This window comes from Bombina bombina, chromosome 4 (assembly GCF_027579735.1).
Source record: "Bombina bombina isolate aBomBom1 chromosome 4, aBomBom1.pri, whole genome shotgun sequence".
Classification (NCBI taxonomy): domain Eukaryota; kingdom Metazoa; phylum Chordata; class Amphibia; order Anura; family Bombinatoridae; genus Bombina; species Bombina bombina.
In genome coordinates this window covers 314,036,636-314,060,295 of record NC_069502.1, presented here as the reverse complement: position 1 = coordinate 314,060,295, position 23,660 = coordinate 314,036,636, and the positions used below count along the sequence as shown (strand labels likewise).

The 23,660-nt window shown below is 40.6% G+C and overlaps 1 protein-coding gene across 1 annotated transcript in view; it reads left to right on the top strand.

Annotated features, from left to right (window-relative positions):
- Positions 1-19,541, top strand: part of PFN2 (profilin 2) — a 79,640-nt gene extending 60,099 nt beyond the window's left edge. The window contains exon 4 of the mRNA XM_053711720.1: positions 17,024-19,541. Coding sequence (XP_053567695.1) covers positions 17,024-17,121 — 98 coding nt within the window. The 3' untranslated portion in view covers positions 17,122-19,541. The remainder of the gene's footprint in view (positions 1-17,023) is intronic.
- The last annotated feature ends 4,119 nt before the right edge of the window (positions 19,542-23,660 follow it).

Genomic DNA, 23,660 nt, shown 5'->3' with positions numbered 1-23,660 from the left:
TGCTTTTAAGCAAAAAAGAGAGAGAGGTAGAAGTTGCTTTTTGACCTCTCCTTATACCAGAATAAACAACAAACAACGAAGATGTTTGTCTGAAGTCCTTTGTAGCCTCTAAATAGAATTTTAGAGCACGAACTACATCCAAATTGTGTAACAAACGTTCCTTCTTTGAAACTGGATTCGGACACAAAGAAGGCACAACTATCTCCTGGTTAATGTTTTTGTTAGAAACAACTTTCGGAAGAAAACCAGGTTTAGTACGCAAAACCACCTTATCTGCATGGAACACCAGATAAGGAGGAGAACACTGCAGAGCAGATAACTCTGAAACTCTTCTAGCAGAAGAAATTGCAACCAAAAACAAAACTTTCCAAGATAGTAACTTAATATCTACGGAATGTAAGGGTTCAAACGGAACCCCTTGAAGAACTGAAAGAACTAAATTGAGACTCCAAGGAGGAGTCAAAGGTTTGTAAACAGGCTTGATTCTAACCAGAGCCTGAACAAAAGCTTGAACATCTGGCACAGCCGCCAGCTTTTTGTGAAGTAAAACAGATAAAGCAGAAATCTGTCCCTTCAAAGAACTTGCAGATAATCCTTTCTCCAAACCCTCTTGTAGAAAGGATAGAATCTTAGGAATTTTTATCTTGTTCCATGGGAATCCTTTAGATTCACACCAACAGATATATTTTTTCCATATTTTATGGTAAATTTTCCTAGTTACCGGCTTTCTAGCCTGGACAAGAGTATCAATGACAGAATCTGAAAACCCACGCTTTGATAAAATCAAGCGTTCAATCTCCAAGCAGTCAGTTGGAGTGAAGCCAGATTCGGATGTTCGAATGGACCTTGAACAAGAAGGTCCTGTCTCAAAGGTAGCTTCCATGGTGGAGCCGATGACATATTCACCAGGTCTGCATACCAAGTTCTGCGTGGCCACGCAGGAGCTATCAAGATCACTGAAGCCCTCTCCTGATTGATCCTGGCTACCAGCCTGGGAATGAGAGGAAACGGTGGGAATACATAAGCTAGGTTGAAGGTCCAAGGCGCTATCAGTGCATCTACTAGAGTCGCCTTGGGATCCCTGGATCTGGACCCGTAGCAAGGAACCTTGAAGTTCTGACGAGACGCCATCAGGTCCATGTCTGGAATGCCCCATAATTGAGTCTTTGAGAGCATTGAATATCGCTCTCAGTTCCAGAATGTTTATCGGGAGAAGAGATTCTTCCCGAGACCATAGACCCTGAGCTTTCAGGGGTTCCCAGACCGCGCCCCAGCCCACCAGACTGGCGTCGGTCGTGACAATGACCCACTCTGGTCTGCGGAAGCTCATTCCCTGTGACAGGTTGTCCAGGTTCAACCACCAACGGAGTGAATCTCTGGTTCTTTGATCTACTTGGATCGTCGGAGACAAGTCTGTATAATCCCCATTCCACTGTCTGAGCATGCACAGTTGTAATGGTCTTAGATGAATTCGTGCAAAAGGAACTATGTCCATTGCCGCAACCATCAAACCTATTACTTCCATGCACTGCGCTATGGAAGGAAGAAGAACAGAATGAAGTACTTGACAAGAGCTTAGAAGTTTTGATTTTCTGGCCTCTGTCAGAAAAATCTTCATTTCTAAGGAGTCTATTATTGTTCCCAAGAAGGGAACTCTTGTTGACGGGGACAGAGAACTTTTTTCTATGTTCACTTTCCACCCGTGAGATCTGAGAAAGGCTAGGACAATGTCCGTATGAGCCTTTGCTTTTGACAGACGACGCTTGAATCAGTATGTCGTCCAAGTAAGGTACTACTGCAATGCCCCTTGGTCTTAGCACCGCTAGAAGGGACCCCAGTACCTTTGTGAAAATCCTTGGAGCAGTGGCTAATCCGAATGGAAGTGCCACAAACTGGTAATGCTTGTCCAGAAAGGCGAACCTTAGGAACCGATGATGTTCCTTGTGGATAGGAATATGTAGATATGCATCCTTTAAATCCACCGTGGTCATGAATTGACCTTCCTGGATGGTAGGAAGAATTGTTCGAATGGTTTCCATTTTGAACGATGGAACCCTGAGAAATTTGTTTAGAATCTTGAGATCTAAAATTGGTCTGAATGTTCCTTCTTTTTTGGGAACTATGAACAGATTGGAGTAAAACCCCATCCCTTGTTCTCCTAATGGAACAGGATGAATCACTCCCATTCTTAACAGGTCTTCTACACAATGTAAGAATGCCTGTCTTTTTATTTGGTTTGAAGACAATTGAGACCTGTGGAACCTCCCCCTTGGGGGTAGTTCCTTGAATTCCAGGACATAACCTTGAGAAACTATTTCTAGCGCCCAAGGATCCTGAACATCTCTTGCCTGAGCAAAGAGAGAGAGTCTGCCCCCCACCAGATCCGGTCCCGGATCGGGGGCCAACACTTCATGCTGTTTTAGTAGCAGTGGCAGGTTTCTTGGCCTGCTTACCCTTGTTCCAGCCTTGCATCGATCTCCAGGCTGGTTTGGTTTGAGAACTATTACCCTCTTGCTTAGAGGGTGTAGAATTTGAGGCTGGTCCGTTTCTGCGAAAGGGACGAACATTTGGCTTATTTTTAGCCTTAAAAGACCTATCCTGAGGAAGGGCGTGGCCCTTTCCCCCAGTGATGTCTGAAATAATCTCTTTCAAGTCAGGGCCAAACAGCGTTTTACCCTTGAAAGGGATGTTAAGCAATTTGTTCTTGGAGGACACATCCGCTGACCAAGACTTTAGCCAAATCGCTCTGCGCGCCACAATAGCAAAACCTGAATTTTTCGCCGCTAACCTAGCTAACTGCAAAGTGGCGTCTAAGATAAAAGAGTTAGCCAATTTAAGTGCTTGAACTCTGTCCATAACCTCCTCATACGAAGATTCTTTATTGAGCGACTTTTCTAGTTCTTCGAACCAGAAACACGCTGCTGTAGTGACAGGAACAATGCATGAAATTGGTTGTAGAAGGTAACCTTGCTGAACAAACATCTTTTTAAGCAAACCCTCTAATTTTTTATCCATAGGATCTTTGAAAGCACAACTATCTTCTATAGGGATAGTAGTGCGTTTGTTTAGAGTAGAAACCGCCCCCTCGACCTTGGGGACTGTCTGCCATAAGTCCTTTCTGGGGTCGACCATAGGGAATAATTTCTTAAATATAGGGGGAGGAACAAAAGGTATGCCGGGCCTTTCCCATTCCTTATTTACAATGTCCGCCACCCGCTTGGGTATAGGAAAAGCATCGGGGGGCACCGGGACCTCTAGGAACTTGTCCATCTTACATAATTTCTCTGGAATGACCAAATTGTCACAATCATCCAGAGTAGATAACACCTCCTTAAGCAGAGCGCGGAGATGTTCTAATTTAAATTTAAAAGTAATAACATCAGGTTCAGCTTGTTGAGAAATTTTACCTGAATCTGAAATTTCTCCCTCAGACAAAACCTCCCTCCTGGCCCCTTCAGATTGGTGTGAGGGTATGTCAGAACCATTATCAGCGTCCTCATGCTCTTCAGTATCTAAAACAGAGCAATCGCGCTTTCTCTGATAAGTGGGCATTTTGGACAAAATGTTTTTAATAGAATTATCCATTACAGCCGTTAATTGTTGCATAGTAAGAAGGATTGGCGCACTAGATGTACTAGGGACCTCTTGTGTGGGCAAGACTGGTGTAGACACAGAAGGGGATGATGCAGTACCATGCCTACTCCCCTCGCTTGAGAAATCATCTTGGGCAACATTATCAGTGGCATCATTGTCCCTGCTTTGTTTGGACACTATGTCACATTCATCACATATATTTAAATGGGGAGGAACCTTGGCTTCCAAACATACAGAACATCGTCTATCTGATGGTTCAGACATGTTAACAGGCAAAAATTTCACCACAGTGTCTTAAAGCCTTAAAAGTATTGCACACCAAATTTGAAAGCTTTAACTCTTAAAATAACGGAACCGGAGCCGTTTTTACATTTAACCCCTATACAGTCCCTGGTATCTGCTTTGCTGAGACCCAACCAAGCCCAGAGGGGAATACGATACCAAATGACGCCTTCAATAAGCTTTTTCAGTGGTTCCTAGCTCCTCACACATGCATCTGCATGCCTTGCTTTCCAAAAACAACTGCGCATTAGTGGCGCGAAAATGAGGCTCTGCCTATGACTAGAAAAGGCCCCCAGTGAAAAAGGTGTCCAATACAGTGCCTGCCGTTTTTTTAATACATCCCCAAGATTAAAAGAACTATTTATAGTTATAATCCACTAAATATACTTATAAAGTAATCGTTTTAGCCCAGAAAAATGTCTACCAGTCTTTAAAGCCCTTGTGAAGCCCTTTATTCTTATACTAAACTAAGAAAATGGCTTACCGGTTCCCATAGGGAAAATGACAGCTTCCAGCATTACCAAGTCTTGTTAGAAATGTGTCATACCTCAAGCAGCAAAGTCTGCCCACTGTTTCCCCCAACTGAAGTTAATTCATCTCAACAGTCCTGTGTGGAAACAGCCATCGATTTTTGTAACGGTAAAGAGAATGACAGGGGTAGGCGGAGCCTAGGAGGGATCATGTGACCAGCTTTGCTGGGCTCTTTGCCATTTCCTGTTGGGGAAGAGAATATCCCACAAGTAAGGATGACGCCGTGGACCGGACACACCTATGTTGGAGAAAATGCTGAGCCGTCTGACGCTTTAGTAGCCGTATCTGATATGCCCTCACAATGCTCTGAAGTAGGGGTGAGGGATTTGTTATCTGAGGGAGAAATTTCTGATTCAGGAAAGACGCTTCCTCAGACAGATTCTGATATGACGGCCTTTAAATTTAAGCTTGAACACCTCCGCTTATTGCTCAGGGAGTTATTAGCGACTTTAGATGATTGTGACCCTATAGTGTTCCCAGAGAAATTGTGTAAAATGGATAGATACTTAGAGGTTCCTGTTTACACTGATGTTTTTCCAGTCCCTAAGAGGATTGTGAATATTATTGCTAAGGAGTGGGATAGACCAGGTATTCCGTTCACTCCCCCTCCTGTTTTTAAGAAAATGTTTCCCATATCTGACACCATGCAGGACTTGTGGCAGACAGTTCCTAAGGTGGAGGGAGCTATATCATCTACTCTAAGCGTACAACTATACCTATTGAAGACAGTTGTGCTTTTAAAGATCCTATGGATAAAAAAATTAGAGGGTCTCCTGAAGAAAATTTTTGTTCATCAAGGTTTTCTTCTTCAACCTATTGCGTGCATTGTTCCTGTAACCACTGCAGCTGCTTTCTGGTTTGAGGCTCTAGAAGAGGCTCTTCAGATGGAGACTCCATTAGAGGAAATTATGGACAGAATTAAGGCCCTTAAGTTGGCTAAATCTTTTATTACAGATGCCGCTTTTCAACTGTCTAAATTAGCGGCAAAGAATTCAGGTTTTGCCATTTTAGCACGCAGGGCTTTATGGCTTAAATCCTGGTCTGCTGATGTGTCATCTAAATCTAAACTTTTGAACATCCCTTTCAAAGGAAAGACCCTATTCGGGCCTGAACTGAAAGAGATTATTTCAGACATCACTGGAGGGAAAGGTCATGCCCTCCCTCAGGATAGTTTAAATAAGATGAGGACCAAACAAAATAATTTTCGTTTCTTTCGGAACTTCAAGAGTGGTCCCGCTTCAGCTTCCTCTGCTGCAATGCAAGAGGGGAATTTTGCCCAATCCAAGTCAGTCTGGAGACCTAACCAGGCTTGGAACAAGGGTAAACAGGCCAAGAAGCCTGCAGCTGCTACTGGGACCGGATCTATTAGGGGGCAGACTCTCTCTCTTCGCTCAGGCTTGGGCAAGATATGTTCACGATTCCTGGGCTTTAGAAATTGTATCCCAGGGATATCTTCTGGAATTCAAAGACTCCCTTCCAAGGGGGAGATTTCACATTTCTCGATTGTCTGTAAACCAGACAAAGAGAGAGGCGTTCTTACGCTGTGTAGAAGACCTACATACCATGGGGGTGATCCGCCCAGTCCCAAAAGAGGAGCAGGGGCTAGGATTTTACTCAAACCTGTTTGTGGTTCCCAAAGAAGAGGGAACTTTCAGACCAATCTTGGATCTCAAAATTCCAAACAAGTTCCTCAAAGTTCCATCATTCAAGATGGAGACTATTCGGACTATTCTACCTCTGATCCAGGAGGGTCAATATATGTCCACCGTGGACTTAAAGGATGCGTATCTACACATCCCTATTCACAGAAATCATCATCATCTATTTCTCAGATTTGCCTTTCTAAACAGGCATTACCAGTTTGTGGCCCTTCCCTTCGGGTTGACCACGGCTCCCAGAATTTTCACAAAGGTGTTAGGGTCCCTTCTGGCAATTCTACGACCACGGGGCATAGCAGTGGCGCCTTATCTAGACGACATCTTAATTCAGGCGTCGACTTTCCAGCTAACCAAGTTTCACACGGACATAGTGTTGGCCTTTCTGAGATCTCACGGTTGGAAGGTGAACATAAGAGTTCTCTCTTCCCTCTTACAAGAGTTTCCTTCCTAGGGACTCTGATAGACTCGGTAGAAATGAAAATATTTCTGACGGAGGTCAGAAAATCAAAGCTCTTAACCACTTGCCGAGCTCTTCATTCCATTCCTCGGCCATCAGTGGCTCAGTGTAATGGAGGTAATCGGACTCATGGTAGCGGCAATGGACATAGTTCCTTTTGCCCGCCTACACCTCAGACCACTAGAACTATGCATGCTCAAACAGTGGAATGGGGAATATGCAGATTTGTCTCCTCAACTGCATCTGGACCAGGAGACCAGAGATTCTCTTCTCTGGTGGTTGTCTCAGGACCACCTGTCTCATGGAATGTGTTTCCGCAGGCCAGAGTGGCTCATTGTAACGACAGATGCCAGCCTGATAGGCTGGGGTGCAGTCTGGAACTCCCTGAAAGCACAGGGCTTATGGTCTCGGGAGGAATCTCTTCTCCCGATAAATATTCTAGAACTGAGAGCGATATTCAATGCGCTTCAGGCGTGGCCTCAACTTGCTGCGGCCAAATTCATCAGGTTTCAGTCGGACAACATCACGGCTGTAGCTTATATCAATCATCAAGGAGGAACAAGGAGTTCTCTAGCGATGATGGAGGTAACCAAAATAATCCGATGGGCAGAGGATCACTCGCCATCTCTCAGCAATCCACATCCCAGGAGTAGAGAACTGGGAGGCGGATTTCCTAAGTCGTCAGACTTTTCATCCGGGGGAGGGGGAACTCCATCCGGAGATATTTGCCCAGCTGATTCAGCTATGGGGCACACCAGAATTGGATCTGATGGCGTCCCGTCAGAATGCCAAACTTCCTCGTTACGGGTCCAGGTCCCGGGATCCCAAGGCGGTACTGATAGATGCTCTAGCAGTGCCTTGGTCCTTCAATCTGGCCTATGTATTTCCACCGTTTCCTCTCCTCCCACGTCTGGTTGCCAGAATCAAGCAGGAGAGAGCTTCGGTAATTCTGATAGCACCTGCGTGGCCACGCAGGACTTGGTATGCAGACCTAGTGGACATGTCCTCGGTTCTACCGTGGACTCTGCCAATGAGGCAGGACCTTCTAATCCAAGGTCCGTTCACGCATCCAAATCTAATTTCTCTGCGTCTGACTGCTTGGAGATTGAAGGCCTGATTCTATCAAAGCGTGGTTTCTCTGAGTTGGTCATTGATACCCTGATTCAGGCTAGAAAGCCTGTCACCAGGAAGATCTATCATAAGATTTGGCGCAAATATCTTTATTGGTGTGAATCCAAAGGTTACTCGTGGAGTAAGATTAGGATTCCTAGAATATTGTCTTTTCTCTAAGAAGGTTTGGGGAAGGGATTATCAGCTAGTTCCTTAAAAGGACAAATATCTGCTTTGTCTATTCTTCACAAACGTCTGGCAGATGTCCCAGACGTTCGAGCATTTAGTCGGGCTTTGGTCAGAATCAAGCCTGTATTTAAACCTTTTGCTCAGCCATGGAGCCTAAACTTAGTACTTAAAGTTCTTCAAGGGGTTCCGTTTGAACCTATGCATTCCATAGATGTTAAGCTTCTATCTTGGAAAGTTTTGTTTTTAGTAGCTATATCTTCGGCTCGAATCGTTTCTGAGCCATCTGCTTTATAATGCGATTCCCCTTACCTTGTTTTCCATGCAGATAAGGTGGTTTTGCGTACCAAACCTGGGTTTCTTCCTAAGGTTGGTTCTAATAAAAATATCAATCAAGAGATTGTTGTTCCTTCACTGTGTCCTAATCCTTCATCAAAGAAGGAACGTCTGTTGCACAATCTTGATGTGGTTCGTGCTTTAAAGTTCTACTTACAAGCAGCTAAAGATTTCCTTCAAACATCTTCATTGTTTGTTGATTATTCTGATAAGCGGAGAGGTCAAAAGGCTACGGCTACCTCTCTTTCCTTTTGGCTGAAAAGCATCTTCCGTTTGGCTTATGAGACTGCTGGACAGCAGCCTCCTGAAAGAATTACTGCTCATTCTACTAGAGCAGTGGCTTCCACATGGGCTTTTAAAAATGAGGCTTCTGTTGAACAGATTTGTAAGGCGGCAACTTGGTCTTCGCTTCATACTTTTTCCAAATTTTCCAAATTTGATACTTTTGCTTCTTCGGAGGCTATTTTTGGGAGATAGGTTTTGCAAGCAGTGGTGCCTTCCGTTTAAGGTCCCTGTCTTGTCCCTCCCTTCATCAGTGTCCTAAAGCTTTGGTATTGGTATACCACAAGTAAGGATGAATCCGTGGACTCGATACATCTTACAAGAGAAAACATAATTTATGCTTACCTGATAAATTTATTTCTCTTGTGGTGTATCCAGTCCACGGCCTGCCCTGTTTATTAAGACAGGCATATATATTTTTATTTTAAAACTTTCAGCCACCACTGGACCCTATAGTTTCTCCTTTTTCTTCCTAGCCTTCGGTCGAATGACTGCGGGGTGGAGCTAACGGAGGAGCTATATAGACAGCTCTGCTGTGGGTGCTCTCTTTGCCACTTCCTGTAGGGAAGGAGAATATCCCACAAGTAAGGATGAGTCCGTGGACTCGATACATAAATTATGTTTTTAGAGATGTGTATTGGTGATCCCAGGTGGTAGTCAGACCTGTCTGTTTTAGAGGAGGTAAACTGATGATGCCAGAGACCAGCAGCCGTAAATACCCACAAACTGATCATTAAATTCTAATATATTGCGTATGTGTATATATGTATGTATGTATATGTATGTATATGTGTGTGTGATGTTGCTATTGTTTTCAAAATGATTACTTAGAGATATTAATCCATAATATCCCATATGCAGTTGTCACAATCCTGTGAGGGTAGTCAGGTGACTTTCAAGTTTGTTGTGTATTTTTTATTTTTTTTCTTTCTTATGATTATTTTTGTTATATACCAAGTGAGTTTGGACGGAGACATACTTTTGGGAAGTATTAAAATTTGTGTAATTTTCAACTATTAAAAATTTTCAAGATTCTTTGTGAAGATTATGATTTTTAAAAATGTTGTATTGTACAATTAATTTGTGTTTTGTATTATGCAATTAATTTGTGCTTTAGGTAGAAGAAAATTTTTTATTATACTGGCCCCACCCAGCAGTGGTTCGAGAGAGAGATACACAACCAAGCATCTTTCTTCTGTGTTTGTATTAAATTCGTTAACCAAGGGTTCAGTATCTATCAACTTTTATTTAAAGCAGTGGGTTTTTTTTTGTGAGTTGTATTGTGTCCAAAGATCAGCACACTGTTGTCTCTTCTCAAGTGTTTTATTAGCTCATCAAGTAAAGGAAGAATTCCTATTGCAAAGAGGTCCATTGTTTTTATTACAACTGGTTACAGAGCTTCAAAGATGCTTTTACATTAATATGAGCACACAGTTCCTCACAAAGTACTGACATTTTATTTATGCTTATTTGTGACTAACAGAAATGTCCTTCAAGAGCAGTTCTCTCTTCACCTTAAGGTCATTACAGCCAGTAGCTTCCCCTTTTATACTGCCCCCCCCCCCCCCCGAATTTCCATCTAGTTACATAATTGATCATAGATCATCCAGGTAACTGCAAAAAATAATAATTTTGAAGTGAACTGGTACTGATGCAAGCAATGACATTAAAAGGAAATAAAAGTCCAAAAAGAAAATGCTGTGTGTTTGCTTATAACTCAAGTCAAAATGGAACTTTCATATAGAGCACAGTTTATTATTATTATTATTATTATTATTAATAATAATAATATATAAAGCGCCAACAAATTCCGCAGCGCTGTCCATGGGTACAAATTAAGAGACTTTCCAAGTTACTTCAATTATCAAACTGTGCACCTTATTTCTCTTGTTAAGTGTATCCAGTCCACGGATCATCCATTACTTATGGGATATTAACTCCTCCCCAACAGGAAGTGCAAGAGGATTCACCCAGCAGAGCTGCTATATAGCTCCTCCCCTAACTGCCATTACCAGTCATTCTCTTGCACCCAACGAATAGATAGGATGTGTGAGAGGACTGTGGTGATTATACTTAGTTTCATACCTTCAATCAAAAGTTTGTTATTTTATAATAGCACCGGAGTGTGTTATTCCTTCTCTGGTAGAATTTGAAGAAGAATCTACCTGAGTTTTTCTATGATTTTAGCCGGAGTAGTTAAGATCATATTGCTGTTTCTCGGCCATCTGAGGAGAGGTAAACTTCAGATCAGGGGACAGCGGGCAGATTAATCTGCAAAGAGGTATGTAGCAGCTTATTATTTTCTGACAATGGAATTGATGAGAAAATTCTGCCATACCGATATAATGTAAACTCAGCCTTAAATGCAGTAGCAGCAACTGGTATCAGGCTGTCATGTATGTATATTTTACACTTCAGTATTCTGGGGAATGGCACTTCACTGGAATTATACTGTATGCATAAAACTTTAGCCTAATTTGCAGGGACTAGCAACAGGCTTTTTAATAACACTCAATTTATTAATGTTAAACGTTTTTTTGCTGGCATGTAAAATCGTTTAATTTTCTGAGGTACTGGGTGAAAAAATGTTTTGGGCACTATTTTTTTCCACTTGGCAGTCGTTTTATTTAATTTATGACAGTTTACTGATCTCTCTCACTGTTATGTGTGAGGGGGAGGGGCCTTTTTTGGCGCTTTTGCTACGCATCAAAAAATTCAGTCAGAAGTTTATTGTCTTCCCTGCATGATCCGGTTCATCTCTACAGAACTCAGGGGTCTTCAAAACTTGTTTTGAGGGAGGTAATCACTCACAGCAGAGCTGTGAGATTGTAGTTGACTGTGATAAAAAAACGTTTATTTCTGTATTTTTTTTCTGCTATCAGGGTTAGTTATCCTTTGCTAATGGGAGCAATCCTTTGCTAAAATTGTGTTTTTTACAAAGATTTGATGCTATAACTTTTCAGTTTATTAATTTTCAACTGTCATAACTTTTTCTGTGCTTCTTATAGGCACAGTACGTTTTCATATTATAGTAAATTACTTGAAAGTATTTCCAAGTTGCTAGTTTATTTGCTAGTGTGTTAAACATGTCTGATTCAGAGGAAGATATCTGTGCTATATGTGCTAAAGCCAAAGTGGAGCCCAATAGAAATTTATGTACTAACTGTATTGATGCTACTTTAAATAAAAGTCAATCTGTACAAATTGAACATTTCACCAAACAACGAGGGGAGAGTTATGCCGACTAACTCGCCTCACGTGTCAGTACCTGCATCTCCCGCTCGGGAGGTGCGTGATATTGTAGCGCCGAGTACATCTGGGCGGCCATTACAAATCACATTACAGGATATGGTTACTGTTATGACTGAAGTTTTGGCTAAATTACCAGAACTAAGAGGTAAGCGTGATCACTCTGGGGTGAGAACAGAGTGCGCTGATAATATTAGGGCCATGTCAGACACTGCGTCACAATTTGCAGAACATGAGGACGGAGAGCTTCATTCTGCGGGTGAAGGTTCTGATCCAAACAAACTGGATTCAGATATTTCAAATTTTAAATTTAAGCTGGAAAACCTCCGTGTATTACTAGGGGAGGTGTTAGCGGCTCTGAATGATTGTAACACAGTTGCAATACCAGAGAAAATGTGTAGGTTGGATAAATATTTTGCGGTACCGGCGAGTACTGACGTTTTTTCCTATACCTAAGAGACTTACTGAAATTGTTACTAAGGAGTGGGATAGACCCGGTGTGCCGTTCTCACCCCCTCCGATATTTAGAAAGATGTTTCCAATAGACGCCACCACACGGGACTTATGGCAAACGGTCCCTAAGGTGGAGGGAGCAGTTTCTACTTTAGCTAAGCGTACCACTATCCCGGTGGAGGATAGCTGTGCCTTTTCAGATCCAATGGATAAAAAGTTAGAGGGTTACCTTAAGAAAATGTTTGTTCAACAAGGTTTTATATTGCAACCTCTTGCATGCATTGCGCCTGTCACGGCTGCAGCAGCATTTTGGTTTGAGTCTCTGGAAGAGACACTTGAATCAGCTCCATTAGATGAGATTACACACAAGCTTAAAGCCCTTAAGTTAGCTAACTCATTTATTTCAGATGCCGTAGTACATTTAACTAAACTTACGGCTAAGAATTCCGGATTCGCCATTCAGGCACGCAGAGCACTGTGGCTAAAATCCTGGTCAGCTGACGTTACTTCTAAATCTAAATTGCTTAATATACCTTTCAAAGGGCAGACCTTATTCGGGCCCGGGTTGAAAGAAATTATCGCTGACATTACAGGAGGTAAAGGCCATGCCCTGCCTCAAGACAGAGCCAAACCTAAGGCTAGACAGTCTAATTTTCGTTCCTTTCGTAATTTCAAAGCAGGAGCAGCATCAACTTCCTCTGCACCAAAACAGGAAGGAGCTGTTGCTCGCTACAGACAAGGCTGGAGACCTAACCAGTCCTGGAACAAGGGCAAGCAGGCCAGGAAACCTGCTGCTGCCCCTAAGACAGCATGAATCGAGGGCCCCCGATCCGGGAACGGATCTAGTGGGGGGCAGACTTTCTCTCTTCGCCCAGGCTTGGGCAAGAGATGTCCAGGATCCCTGGGCGTTAGAGATCATATCTCAGGGATACCTTCTAGACTTCAAATTCTCTCCCCCAAGAGGGAGATTTCATCTGTCAAGGTTGTCAACAAACCAAATAAAGAAAGAGGCGTTTCTACGCTGCGTACAAGATCTTTTATTAATGGGAGTGATCCATCCGGTTCCGCGGTCGGAACAAGGACACAGGTTTTACTCAAATCTGTTTGTGGTTCCCAAAAAAGAGGGAACTTTCAGGCCAATCTTGGATTTAAAGATCCTAAACAAATTCCTAAGAGTTCCATCGTTCAAAATGGAAACTATTCGGACAATTTTACCCATGATCCAAAAGGGTCAGTACATGACCACAGTGGATTTAAAGGATGCTTACCTTCACATACCGATTCACAAAGATCATTACCGGTATCTAAGGTTTGCCTTTCTAGACAGGCATTACCAGTTTGTAGCTCTTCCATTCGGATTGGCTACGGCTCCGAGAATCTTCACAAAGGTTCTGGGTGCTCTTCTGGCGGTACTAAGACCGCGAGGAATTGCGGTAGCTCCGTACCTAGACGACATTCTGATACAAGCTTCAAGCTTTCAAACTGCCAAGTCTCATACAGAGTTAGTACTGGCATTTCTAAGGTCGCATGTATGGAAGGTGAACGAAAAGAAGAGTTCTCTCTTTCCACTCACAAGAGTTCCCTTCTTGGGGACTCTTATAGATTCTGTAGAAATGAAGATTTACCTGACAGAAGACAGGTTAACAAAGCTTCAAAATGCATGCCGTGTCCTTCATTCCATTCAACACCCGTCAGTAGCTCAATGCATGGAGGTGATCGGCTTAATGGTAGCAGCAATGGACATAGTACCCTTTGCACGCCTACATCTCAGACCGCTGCAATTGTGCATGCTAAGTCAGTGGAATGGGGATTACTCAGACTTGTCCCCTACTCTGAATCTGGATCAAGAGACCAGAAATTCTCTTCTATGGTGGCTTTCTCGGCCACATCTGTCCAGGGGGATGCCATTCAGCAGGCCGGACTGGACCATTGTAACAACAGACGCCAGCCTACTTGGTTGGGGCGCTGTCTGGAATTCTCTGAAGGCTCAGGGACAATGGAATCAGGAGGAGAGTCTCCTACCAATAAACATTCTGGAATTGAGAGCAGTTCTCAATGCCCTTCTGGCTTGGCCCCAGTTAACAACTCGGGGGTTCATCAGGTTTCAGTCGGACAACATCACGACTGTAGCTTACATCAACCATCAGGGAGGGACAAGAAGCTCCCTAGCAATGATGGAAGTATCAAAGATAATTCGCTGGGCAGAGTCTCACTCTTGCCACCTGTCAGCAATCCACATCCCGGGAGTGGAGAACTGGGAGGCGGATTTCTTAAGTCGTCAGACTTTTCATCCGGGGGAGTGGGAACTTCATCCGGAGGTCTTTGCCCAAATACTTCGACGTTGGGGCAAACCAGAGATAGATCTCATGGCCTCTCGCCAGAACGCCAAGCTTCCTCGTTACGGGTCCAGATCCAGGGATCCGGGAGCGGTTCTGATAGATGCTTTGACAGCACCTTGGACCTTCGGGATGGCTTATGTGTTTCCACCCTTCCCGATGCTTCCTCGATTGATTGCCAGAATCAAACAGGAGAGAGCGTCAGTGATTCTAATAGCGCCTGCATGGCCACGCAGGACTTGGTATGCAGATCTAGTGGACATGTCATCCTGTCCACCTTGGTCGCTACCTCTGAAACAGGACCTTCTGATCCAGGGTCCCTTCAAACATCAAAATCTAATTTCTCTGAAGCTGACTGCTTGGAAATTGAACGCTTGATTTTATCAAAACGTGGTTTTTCTGAGTCAGTTATTGATACCTTAATACAGGCTAGGAAGCCTGTTACCAGAAAGATTTACCATAAGATATGGCGCAAATACTTATATTGGTGCGAATCCAAGAGTTACTCATGGAGTAAGGTTAGGATTCCGAGGATATTGCCTTTTCTACAAGAAGGTTTAGAAAAGGGTTTATCCGCTAGTTCCTTAAAGGGACAGATTTCAGCTCTGTCCATTCTTTTACACAAACGTCTGTCAGAAGTTCCGGACGTTCAAGCTTTTTGTCAGGCTTTAGCTAGGATCAAGCCTGAGTTTAAAACTGTTGCTCCACCATGGAGTTTGAACTTAGTTCTTAATGTTTTACAGGGGGTTCCGTTTGAACCCCTTCATTCCATTGATATCAAGTTGTTATCTTGGAAAGTTCTGTTTTTAATGGCGATTTCCTCGTCTCGAAGAGTCTCTGAGTTATCTGCCTTACATTGTGATTCTCCGTATCTGATTTTTCATTCAGACAAGGTAGTTCTGCGTACTAAACCTGGGTTCCTACCTAAGGTGGTCACTAACAGGAATATCGATCAAGAGATTGTGGTTCCATCTTTGTGTCCTAATCCTTCTTCGAAAAAGGAACGTCTGCTACACAATCTAGATGTAGTCCGTGCCCTGAAATTTTATCTACAGGCAACTAAGGATTTTCAACAAACGTCTTCCCTGTTTGTCGTTTATTCTGGTCAGAGGAGAGGTCAAAAAGCTTCGGCTACCTCTCTCTCCTTTTGGCTTCGTAGCATAATACGGTTAGCCTATGAGACTGCTGGACAGCAGTCTCCTGAAAGAATTACAGCACATTCTACTAGAGCTGTGGCTTCCACTTGGGCCTTTAAGAATGAGGCTTCTGTTGAACAGATTTGCAAGGCTGCAACTTGGTCTTCTCTTCATACTTTTTCCAAATTTTACAAATTTGACACTTTTGCTTCTTCGGAGGCTGTTTTTGGGAGAAAGGTTCTTCAAGCAGTGGTTCCTTCCGTATAAAGAGCCTGCCTGTCCCTCCCGTCATCCGTGTACTTTAGCTTTGGTATTGGTATCCCATAAGTAATGGATGATCCGTGGACTGGATACACTTAACATAGAAAACATAATTTATGCTTACCTGATAAATTTATTTCTCTTGTAGTGTATCCAGTCCACGGCCCGCCCTGTCACTTTAAGGCAGGTAATGTTTCCATTAAACTACAGTCACCACTGCACCCTATGGTTTTCCTTTCTCTGCATGTTTTCGGTCGAATGACTGGTAATGGCAGTTAGGGGAGGAGCTATATAGCAGCTCTGCTGGGTGAATCCTCTTGCACTTCCTGTTGGGGAGGAGTTAATATCCCATAAGTAATGGATGATCCGTGGACTGGATACACTACAAGAGAAATAAATTTATCAGGTAAGCATAAATTATGTTTTTTATATGCACTAGCCACTACATGTGCTAGAGTTCAGTGTGTACATATGAGTTTGTGAATGGCTGCTGGCTGTCACATGATACAGGGCAACGCCAAATTGAAGTACATTATTGAAATTTGTCAAATCTATTGTTCATTTAAAATTCAGAGCTATTGCATTTGTATTTTTTTTATTAGACCTTTGTTGGTTGTGCAGTTCTAGTGTATTTAATGATCCTTTAAACACAAATTCAGCACCAGAGAAGAAAATGCACTACTGGGAGCTGAACACATCTGGTGAGCCAGTGACCAGAGACAAATGTGTGTAGCCACCAATTACCAGTTAGCTCCCAGTATTGTATTGCTGTGGATGAGGCTATGCGTTTCAACAGATACCAAGAGTACCAAAGTCAATTTGAAAATTAAGGGAAATTTTAAATTGTCTTAAAATAGCATGCTCTAGGGAAATGTTTTGGCATTGTATTTCAATCTAAGAATTTGTATTTGAATTGCTCAACAATTTCACAGGTTCACTCTTATTAAAGCTTCAATATATTTCCACAAGAACAACTGAGAAAACAGAAGCTGGGCAGTTGCCTGCTGACTTTGGCATGTCACCCATACCCTATTCAAAATTGTTTAATCGTTCTACTACAATTGCAAAACGGTACATATTGCCTATTTGATCATTTCAAGTTTAATATGAAATGTTTCTAATCTATGGTGTATATTGTCTCTTCTTTTTCAGTCTTGGTTTTTGCAATGGGCAAAGAAGGTGTCCACGGAGGAGGATTGAATAAGAAGGCATTCGCAATGGTGAAATACTTGAGAGATATGGGATTCTAATTGTTAGGCTGACCTCAATCTAGGGGGAAACTTAAAGAAATTGCTACTAAATTTTCCTTGTCTGAACAAAATCTTTTTATCTGGAAACTTTATTAGCAAAGTTGGGTAATGGGGTATGAACCTTTGTCTCCTTTGTATCCCTATTTTAGTGGGGAAAGTCCTTTTTTTTTTTTTTTTTTTTTTTCCCCCCCACCTTTTTTATTTTTATTTTTTTTTATTTTTTTTTTTAATATAATTTTTCTTTGTGCATTCAATAATTTGGTTTGTGTCATTGCAAGTGATGTCCACAAAGGGCAATGTAACAAAACTGTTTAGTCTAACTCCTATTTACAAAGGCTCTGCTCTTGTGCAGAGGCGTCTTCCCTACCCCACATCTGTTCTTTAATTTTATTAAACATAGTCTATGAAAAGCTACCAGACTAGATGGTAGGTACATTTGTCAATTTACCAATATTTAAGCCCCGTACGGTTAAATTATAATGTAACTATGTTTTGGAAATTCAGAGTGTAGACCAATTATGTAATATACATGGCATTTTAACAATGAATTATTCCAAGACTTGTATTAGTTTTCTGTATCCAATCCCTTTTACTATACCAGTGGTGTCTGATCCGCTACACATGCAGTTAAAAGGGATGAGTTAGGAACTCTGCAATGGCAGTCATATTACAGAATGTATATTTAGCCACACAATGCACTTAAACTAAAGATGTTGCCTGTTAACCTTCCTCTTTTTAAATCGTTATTAAATGTAAGCACTTTTCTTATGAGGTGTGTGGTACAGAAATCTCCTCATTGCCATAATGCGGATTTGTTATGTCCAGTTGTGCTAAAAGATTTTTTTAAACAAAAAGTTAATGTGCTGCAGGTGGTACTACCTCTATGGCCTGTAACACTGCAGCTGGACATGCTATAACTATACTGGTGAAAAGCTTTTAGAGCTAGAAAACAAAACACTAATAGGTCAAATATTGGACTGATCCATGTTTAGCAGTATGAATATATGTTAAGCTGAACCTAGTCTTCCTTTGCACAGTTTGAAAAGCATTGCAAGCAATGCAGAAATCCTATCCATCAAGTGTCTGTCATTTGCTTAATGCAGCTTTCCTTTTGTTGTGGGACTGACTAATCCTTCGTGTAATTGCTACTGCAGGCTTCAATGCCCGTGACTTTTTTTTTAAATATTAAAGAGCATTAAAGCTCTGCATGGAATTTCACATTTGTGTATTTTTATTTCAGTTAAAATTTGTAATTTATTTCTTCCTGCCAAACCAATTTTTAACTTAAAACTGTATACCTTTTAAACTGATGTGTGAGAATTTGTTCTGCCAGCTATATTTCAAATAGCCTGTGACCTTTGCAGCAGAACAAAATTATATATAATATAATGTAAAATTTGAAAGTCAATTTTGGCTACTGTAACGGGGGCTATAGGACTCAAAAAGTAAAGTTTAAATCTAGCATTTCACACACTTGCAAAATTGTATGTACATTGGACAACACTAATGCTTTTATTTATAACTTTAGCAATTCAGACTTGAAATTTTGGGAAATGTCTCATCATCAGTCTTAACAAAGTTAACATATACATGACACTACAATGTTACTATTCCCAGATTCTCTTATTTATGAAGGTGTTAGAACACAAACCCTTAATCAGCAAAGTACTTATTTTCTAGAAAATAACTTGAGCAATGTTAAAATATTCTAATAATCTTTTACATTGCTAGTTTTTTTTTTATTTCATAGGACCAATTCTGCTTGAATTTATTGAATTTATCAAAATATTTATAGGCTTAATACTTTTATAAAGGGGTATCTACCACCTTCGTTCTCATTTTTGTCAACTTCTTTTCAATGGCATTGCTGCTGCAATATCAGTATATTGAGGGGTTTAGTAATTTACAATATTGCTGCTGAAATCTACATTAACACATAAAGATAATTGTGTTTGTCAGACCTGTGCTGCAGTTTAGTACATTTCCTTGAAATATTTGAAATGTGTATAACCTGATTGTCAGTTAAAACGCTCTGCTCACTGTATATTTTAATAAAAATAAAATTATGTATTGAAAAGTAGATGGCATTCTTTAGAATGAACCTGGTTGTAAATGTGATAGCTCCATATATAATGTGCCATATGACAAACCAAGTGACATGAGTTTTAACTGACATGAGGGTAACTTCTCTGGAATGGCACTTCTGTAAAGACATTAGTATTTGCTTTTGTTGTTTTAGGTTGTGTGTCATGTACAAATGTAAACTGTATTGTTAATTTGTCCATTTCTTTCCCTGCACTTTTATTACATCTGGGATACAGTCTAACTCATCTGATTTTAATCTGCATTTAAAAAAAATGCCATAAAACTATTAAAACACCTTGTTTACAAACAGATGAAATAAATTTATTCCAACCAAATGTTTAAGAATATGTTGTTCTTTAAATGTAAATTTGTTCACTCAATAAAGTCTCCATTCAGATGTCTTCAATATGAGTAGATGTTGAAAATACAGACTTTGAAAGGTACATTCCATACAAATTCTTACGTTATTATCATTTATTTGTATTATCATTTATTTGTATAGCCCCGCATAATTCTGTAGCGCTGGATATATACAAATTGTCTAGAATGACAACTCTCACAGCTGAATTACCTCTGTTCTCAAAAATATTTTCTTTTCAGTAAACGTTTGCTGGAAACAAATCTGTTCTGTTTAAGGAGCATGTTATTACTTATCCCAATGACCTTGGGGATCATACGTTTTTCCTTGTAACCATTATACCTAGAAATAAGGCAAGATTGATTACATTTTTCCCATGTGTGTTATACAATTTTCCTTGGCACTGTTCAACCTACAAGTGAGGAGAGATGGTACAAAATTCAAAACTATAGCTCTTAAAGAGACGGTCAATACCAAAATTGTTATTATTTAAAAAGATAGACAACTCCTTCACTACCCATTCCCTGCTTTTCATAACCATCATTGTTATATTAATAGACATTATAACATTTAAACCTACAAATTTCTACCTATTTGTAAGCCATTATAGACAACCTCTTATCACATGCTTGCTTGTTGGCTTTTCACAACAGGAGACTGTTAGTTCATGTGGGCCATATAGATAACATTGTGCTCATGTCTGTGGGTTGTGGATGAAACTGCTCTAATTGGCTAAATTGTAAGTCAATAGATTATAGCCATGTGATCAGGGGGCTGTTAAGAGGATTAGATATAAGGTAATCACAGAGGTAAAAAGTATATTTTATACCAAGTAGACTGTGAAAAACTGGGGAATAGGTAATAAAGGGATTATCTATTTTTAAATAAACATTTTGGAGTTTACTGTCACTTTTTAAGGTTTAAACATAACGCCATAAATCTGGTGAAATGCCTTCATAGATGTAACGTTTTAAGAATAGTAATAATGCCCATACTTCTTTTTTTTTTTTTTTTTTTAAATATGCTCCTGCAAAGTTAATACTTTGCTTCATGCTATTGAGGTGTACAATACCATAAAATTGAATTCACAAAGTTAAGGCATAGAAAAATGTTGGCATACGACTGTCCAAAATGTTCCATGGTAGTAAGTCCCAGGGACATCAGGAAGCTCCCCTTTTTATTTAAATTCATGCTGTACCACAAATCAATGACTGATATTACCTAAAAATTAACTTTATTGAAAATTAATAAAATCATTAAAAGTGCATAATAAAATATAGTGCAGGCAGTGTAACAATGTTAGCCTTTCTAAGCCTTATTCCTTAATCTGTGGTAATCTTCCACCAGTTAGTCAAGGAATGATTCTGTTTTGGTTCCGAGCATAAGGGATTTTACTATAGTCACCTGAGAATTCCCTGAAATACTGCTGTCCACCTTCTTTGTTCAGTAGGCAAAAATTTTGTAGAATTCTACCAGATCAATAAAAAAATTTGTATACCAGTATGTAGAAAATCCGCTCTCTAGTCCCCAGATTTCTTATTCTAATGCAGTATCACTCGAATTGATCATCTGTTGTTCATCTGTTCGCCTGCAGATACATTTGGTTTATCAGTTTCCATTTACATTATATTTTTTGGATCTGCATTAGAACAGATTGGGTTTGCTATGGCAGAAAATGTAGATTACTCCTTTAATATTTATCAGGAGATATTCACTTCCAGAAGTGCATTGGAGAAATAAATTATCTGGAGGTCATTGGACATGTCCTGGAACGGGAATGATAGCCATCTTGATCCACCTGGTTGCCCAGATTCTATGGGCACAAATGGCAAGATTGTGTGGGTTCTCCTCCTACCCTTGCTTAATAAAGGCTACCATCTATGGTTGGACAACTATTCTAGCAGCATAGATTTGTTAAAAAAATTATTTTATTTTGAAACCCTAGCCTCTGGCACAGTGCGCAAAATCATACAGGTTTCCTCCAGAAGCTGACATACAGCAAAAAACGTAGAGGCACAACATAAGTGTGACGATTATGCCTTTCCACTCACTTCACTCGTCACAAATGGGGAGAGGTGTTGACATTAAGGGGTTAATAGCACTAAGCCTCTGGTTCCCCTAAAACTTTAACTCTACAAAGGACCTTTAACGGGACACCAAATTACCCCCAAATCCTGTCCACCCCAACACATCACTGCCACCACCAAGAACTCTAAATAAAGGGGTGTCTTGGAAACCCCAATTCACACAAAATTAACATTTAGGTAACGTGCCTTTTTAACCTTGTCTCAACAGTGTGAATTCAGATATTAGAGCCCAAAGACAGAAATAGATTTTCTATATGTTTAATAACAAAATTACCAATACAGGTTACACAGTGCCAAATTATAAATACATTCAAAATAACATACATGCAAAGTTACAATTCTTTAAAATGAATTAGGGCATAAACTTGTGTGTTCTACCACACAATACGCGTAAGAGGCGTTCTGTTGCACAGGTTTGGGGTTTGACCCATACTTTGTACTTTCCTCTACATTCACAAGCACAAATAAACATTGAAGCTTGCACCGGAACGGATTGCTGTTTTCTCTTGTTGCAGAAAAATAATACACTATATTAGATTACCAAGTTCTTGAGATATGTGGAGAACCTCTTAGATGTTAGCTGCTTCAGTCCCAGGCTGGTTCTTCCCTTTTTTTTCCTGAAAATTAAGTTACTGCCCAGTCTCCTTTGTCTTGTCAAGGTCCCTGCCCTTGTTAAAATAACCAACCTTAGCTCACATTAGCAGGAGGTACCACCCCCAAGAGTAGGGGGGGGTGGTCTGGAAACCACTGCATTCCTTCACACAGATGTTACACACAGAACTTTTCACATGAAACCTGGCAATGCTGAGAGGGTTTTAGATTAACCTGCCAATGCTGAGACCACAATACCACCTCTGCTGGGTAGCCAAACCATGTATCGACTACTACTCATGAGTTTATCATGACAATAAGCTTTACGCCATGATAAGAAAAAGTGCTGGCCCTTTGGTAAACTGACAAAAAAGTGTGCATTCTGACCACAATGCATGATGAAAGTACATTGTCAGTGTCTGTCAGGGTAAAAGGATACATAAATCCAAAAGTACAGCCAATATATGGGGAGAATTGATTTAGCTGATCAGTGCATATAACTATATCTGGTTCAACGCAAGACCAAAGCTTGTTAGAAAAAAATTAGCCATATATTTTACACAGCAGTCTATAATTATGTGTTGTACAAAAAAAAAAGGCACAGGGAAGTCTTACACTTTGCTGGAATTTACACTAATGGTTTTATCAGATATTTTGTTTAACCAGACCCCTAATAATTGAGTTGGAGAATACCCAGGGACTTGGCAGCAAACACTTTTCTTGTAGGATCCCCCCGTCGGCCAAGAAAAAGTGCAAAGGAGTTAGGAGGGACTCTAGCTACTTTTGCCCTTCCTGCTCATCTCTACCTGGCTTATGTATTACGGACATTTCAGAGTCTTCCATACAGAGTTAAAAGGACATGAAACCCAAAATTTGGCTTTAATTCAGATAGAGAATACAATTTTAAACAATGTTCAATTTACTTCTATTATCTAATTTGCTTCATTTGTTGGGTACCCTTTGTTGCATAAATAGCAATCCACATGGGTGAGCCAATAACACAAGCATCTGTGCAGCCACCAATCAGCAGCTCCTGAGCCTATTTAGATATAATTTTCAACAAAGGATATCAAGAAAAATTAAAAAAATTAAATTGGAAAGTTGTTTAAAATTGCATGTTCTTTCTTAATCATGAAAGAGAGAAAAAATTGGGTTTCATGTCCATTTTAAAATTTTGATTCAAATGTGTTCTTGATTGATTTATTTTATTCTGTATCCCTGACCTTGTCCTGATTACTCTTGTCAGCTGCCTGTATCAACTTATTGGCTTGTTATACCAACTACAGTGACTTCATGGATCCCCTGAACTTGGCCTATCCCTTTTTATGTTAAGCCCAGTCACTCTAAAGTCATATAAGATTATCTACACAAACTTAAAATACCCCATTTATAATACCCTAGGTTATCTTCTTTTGCAA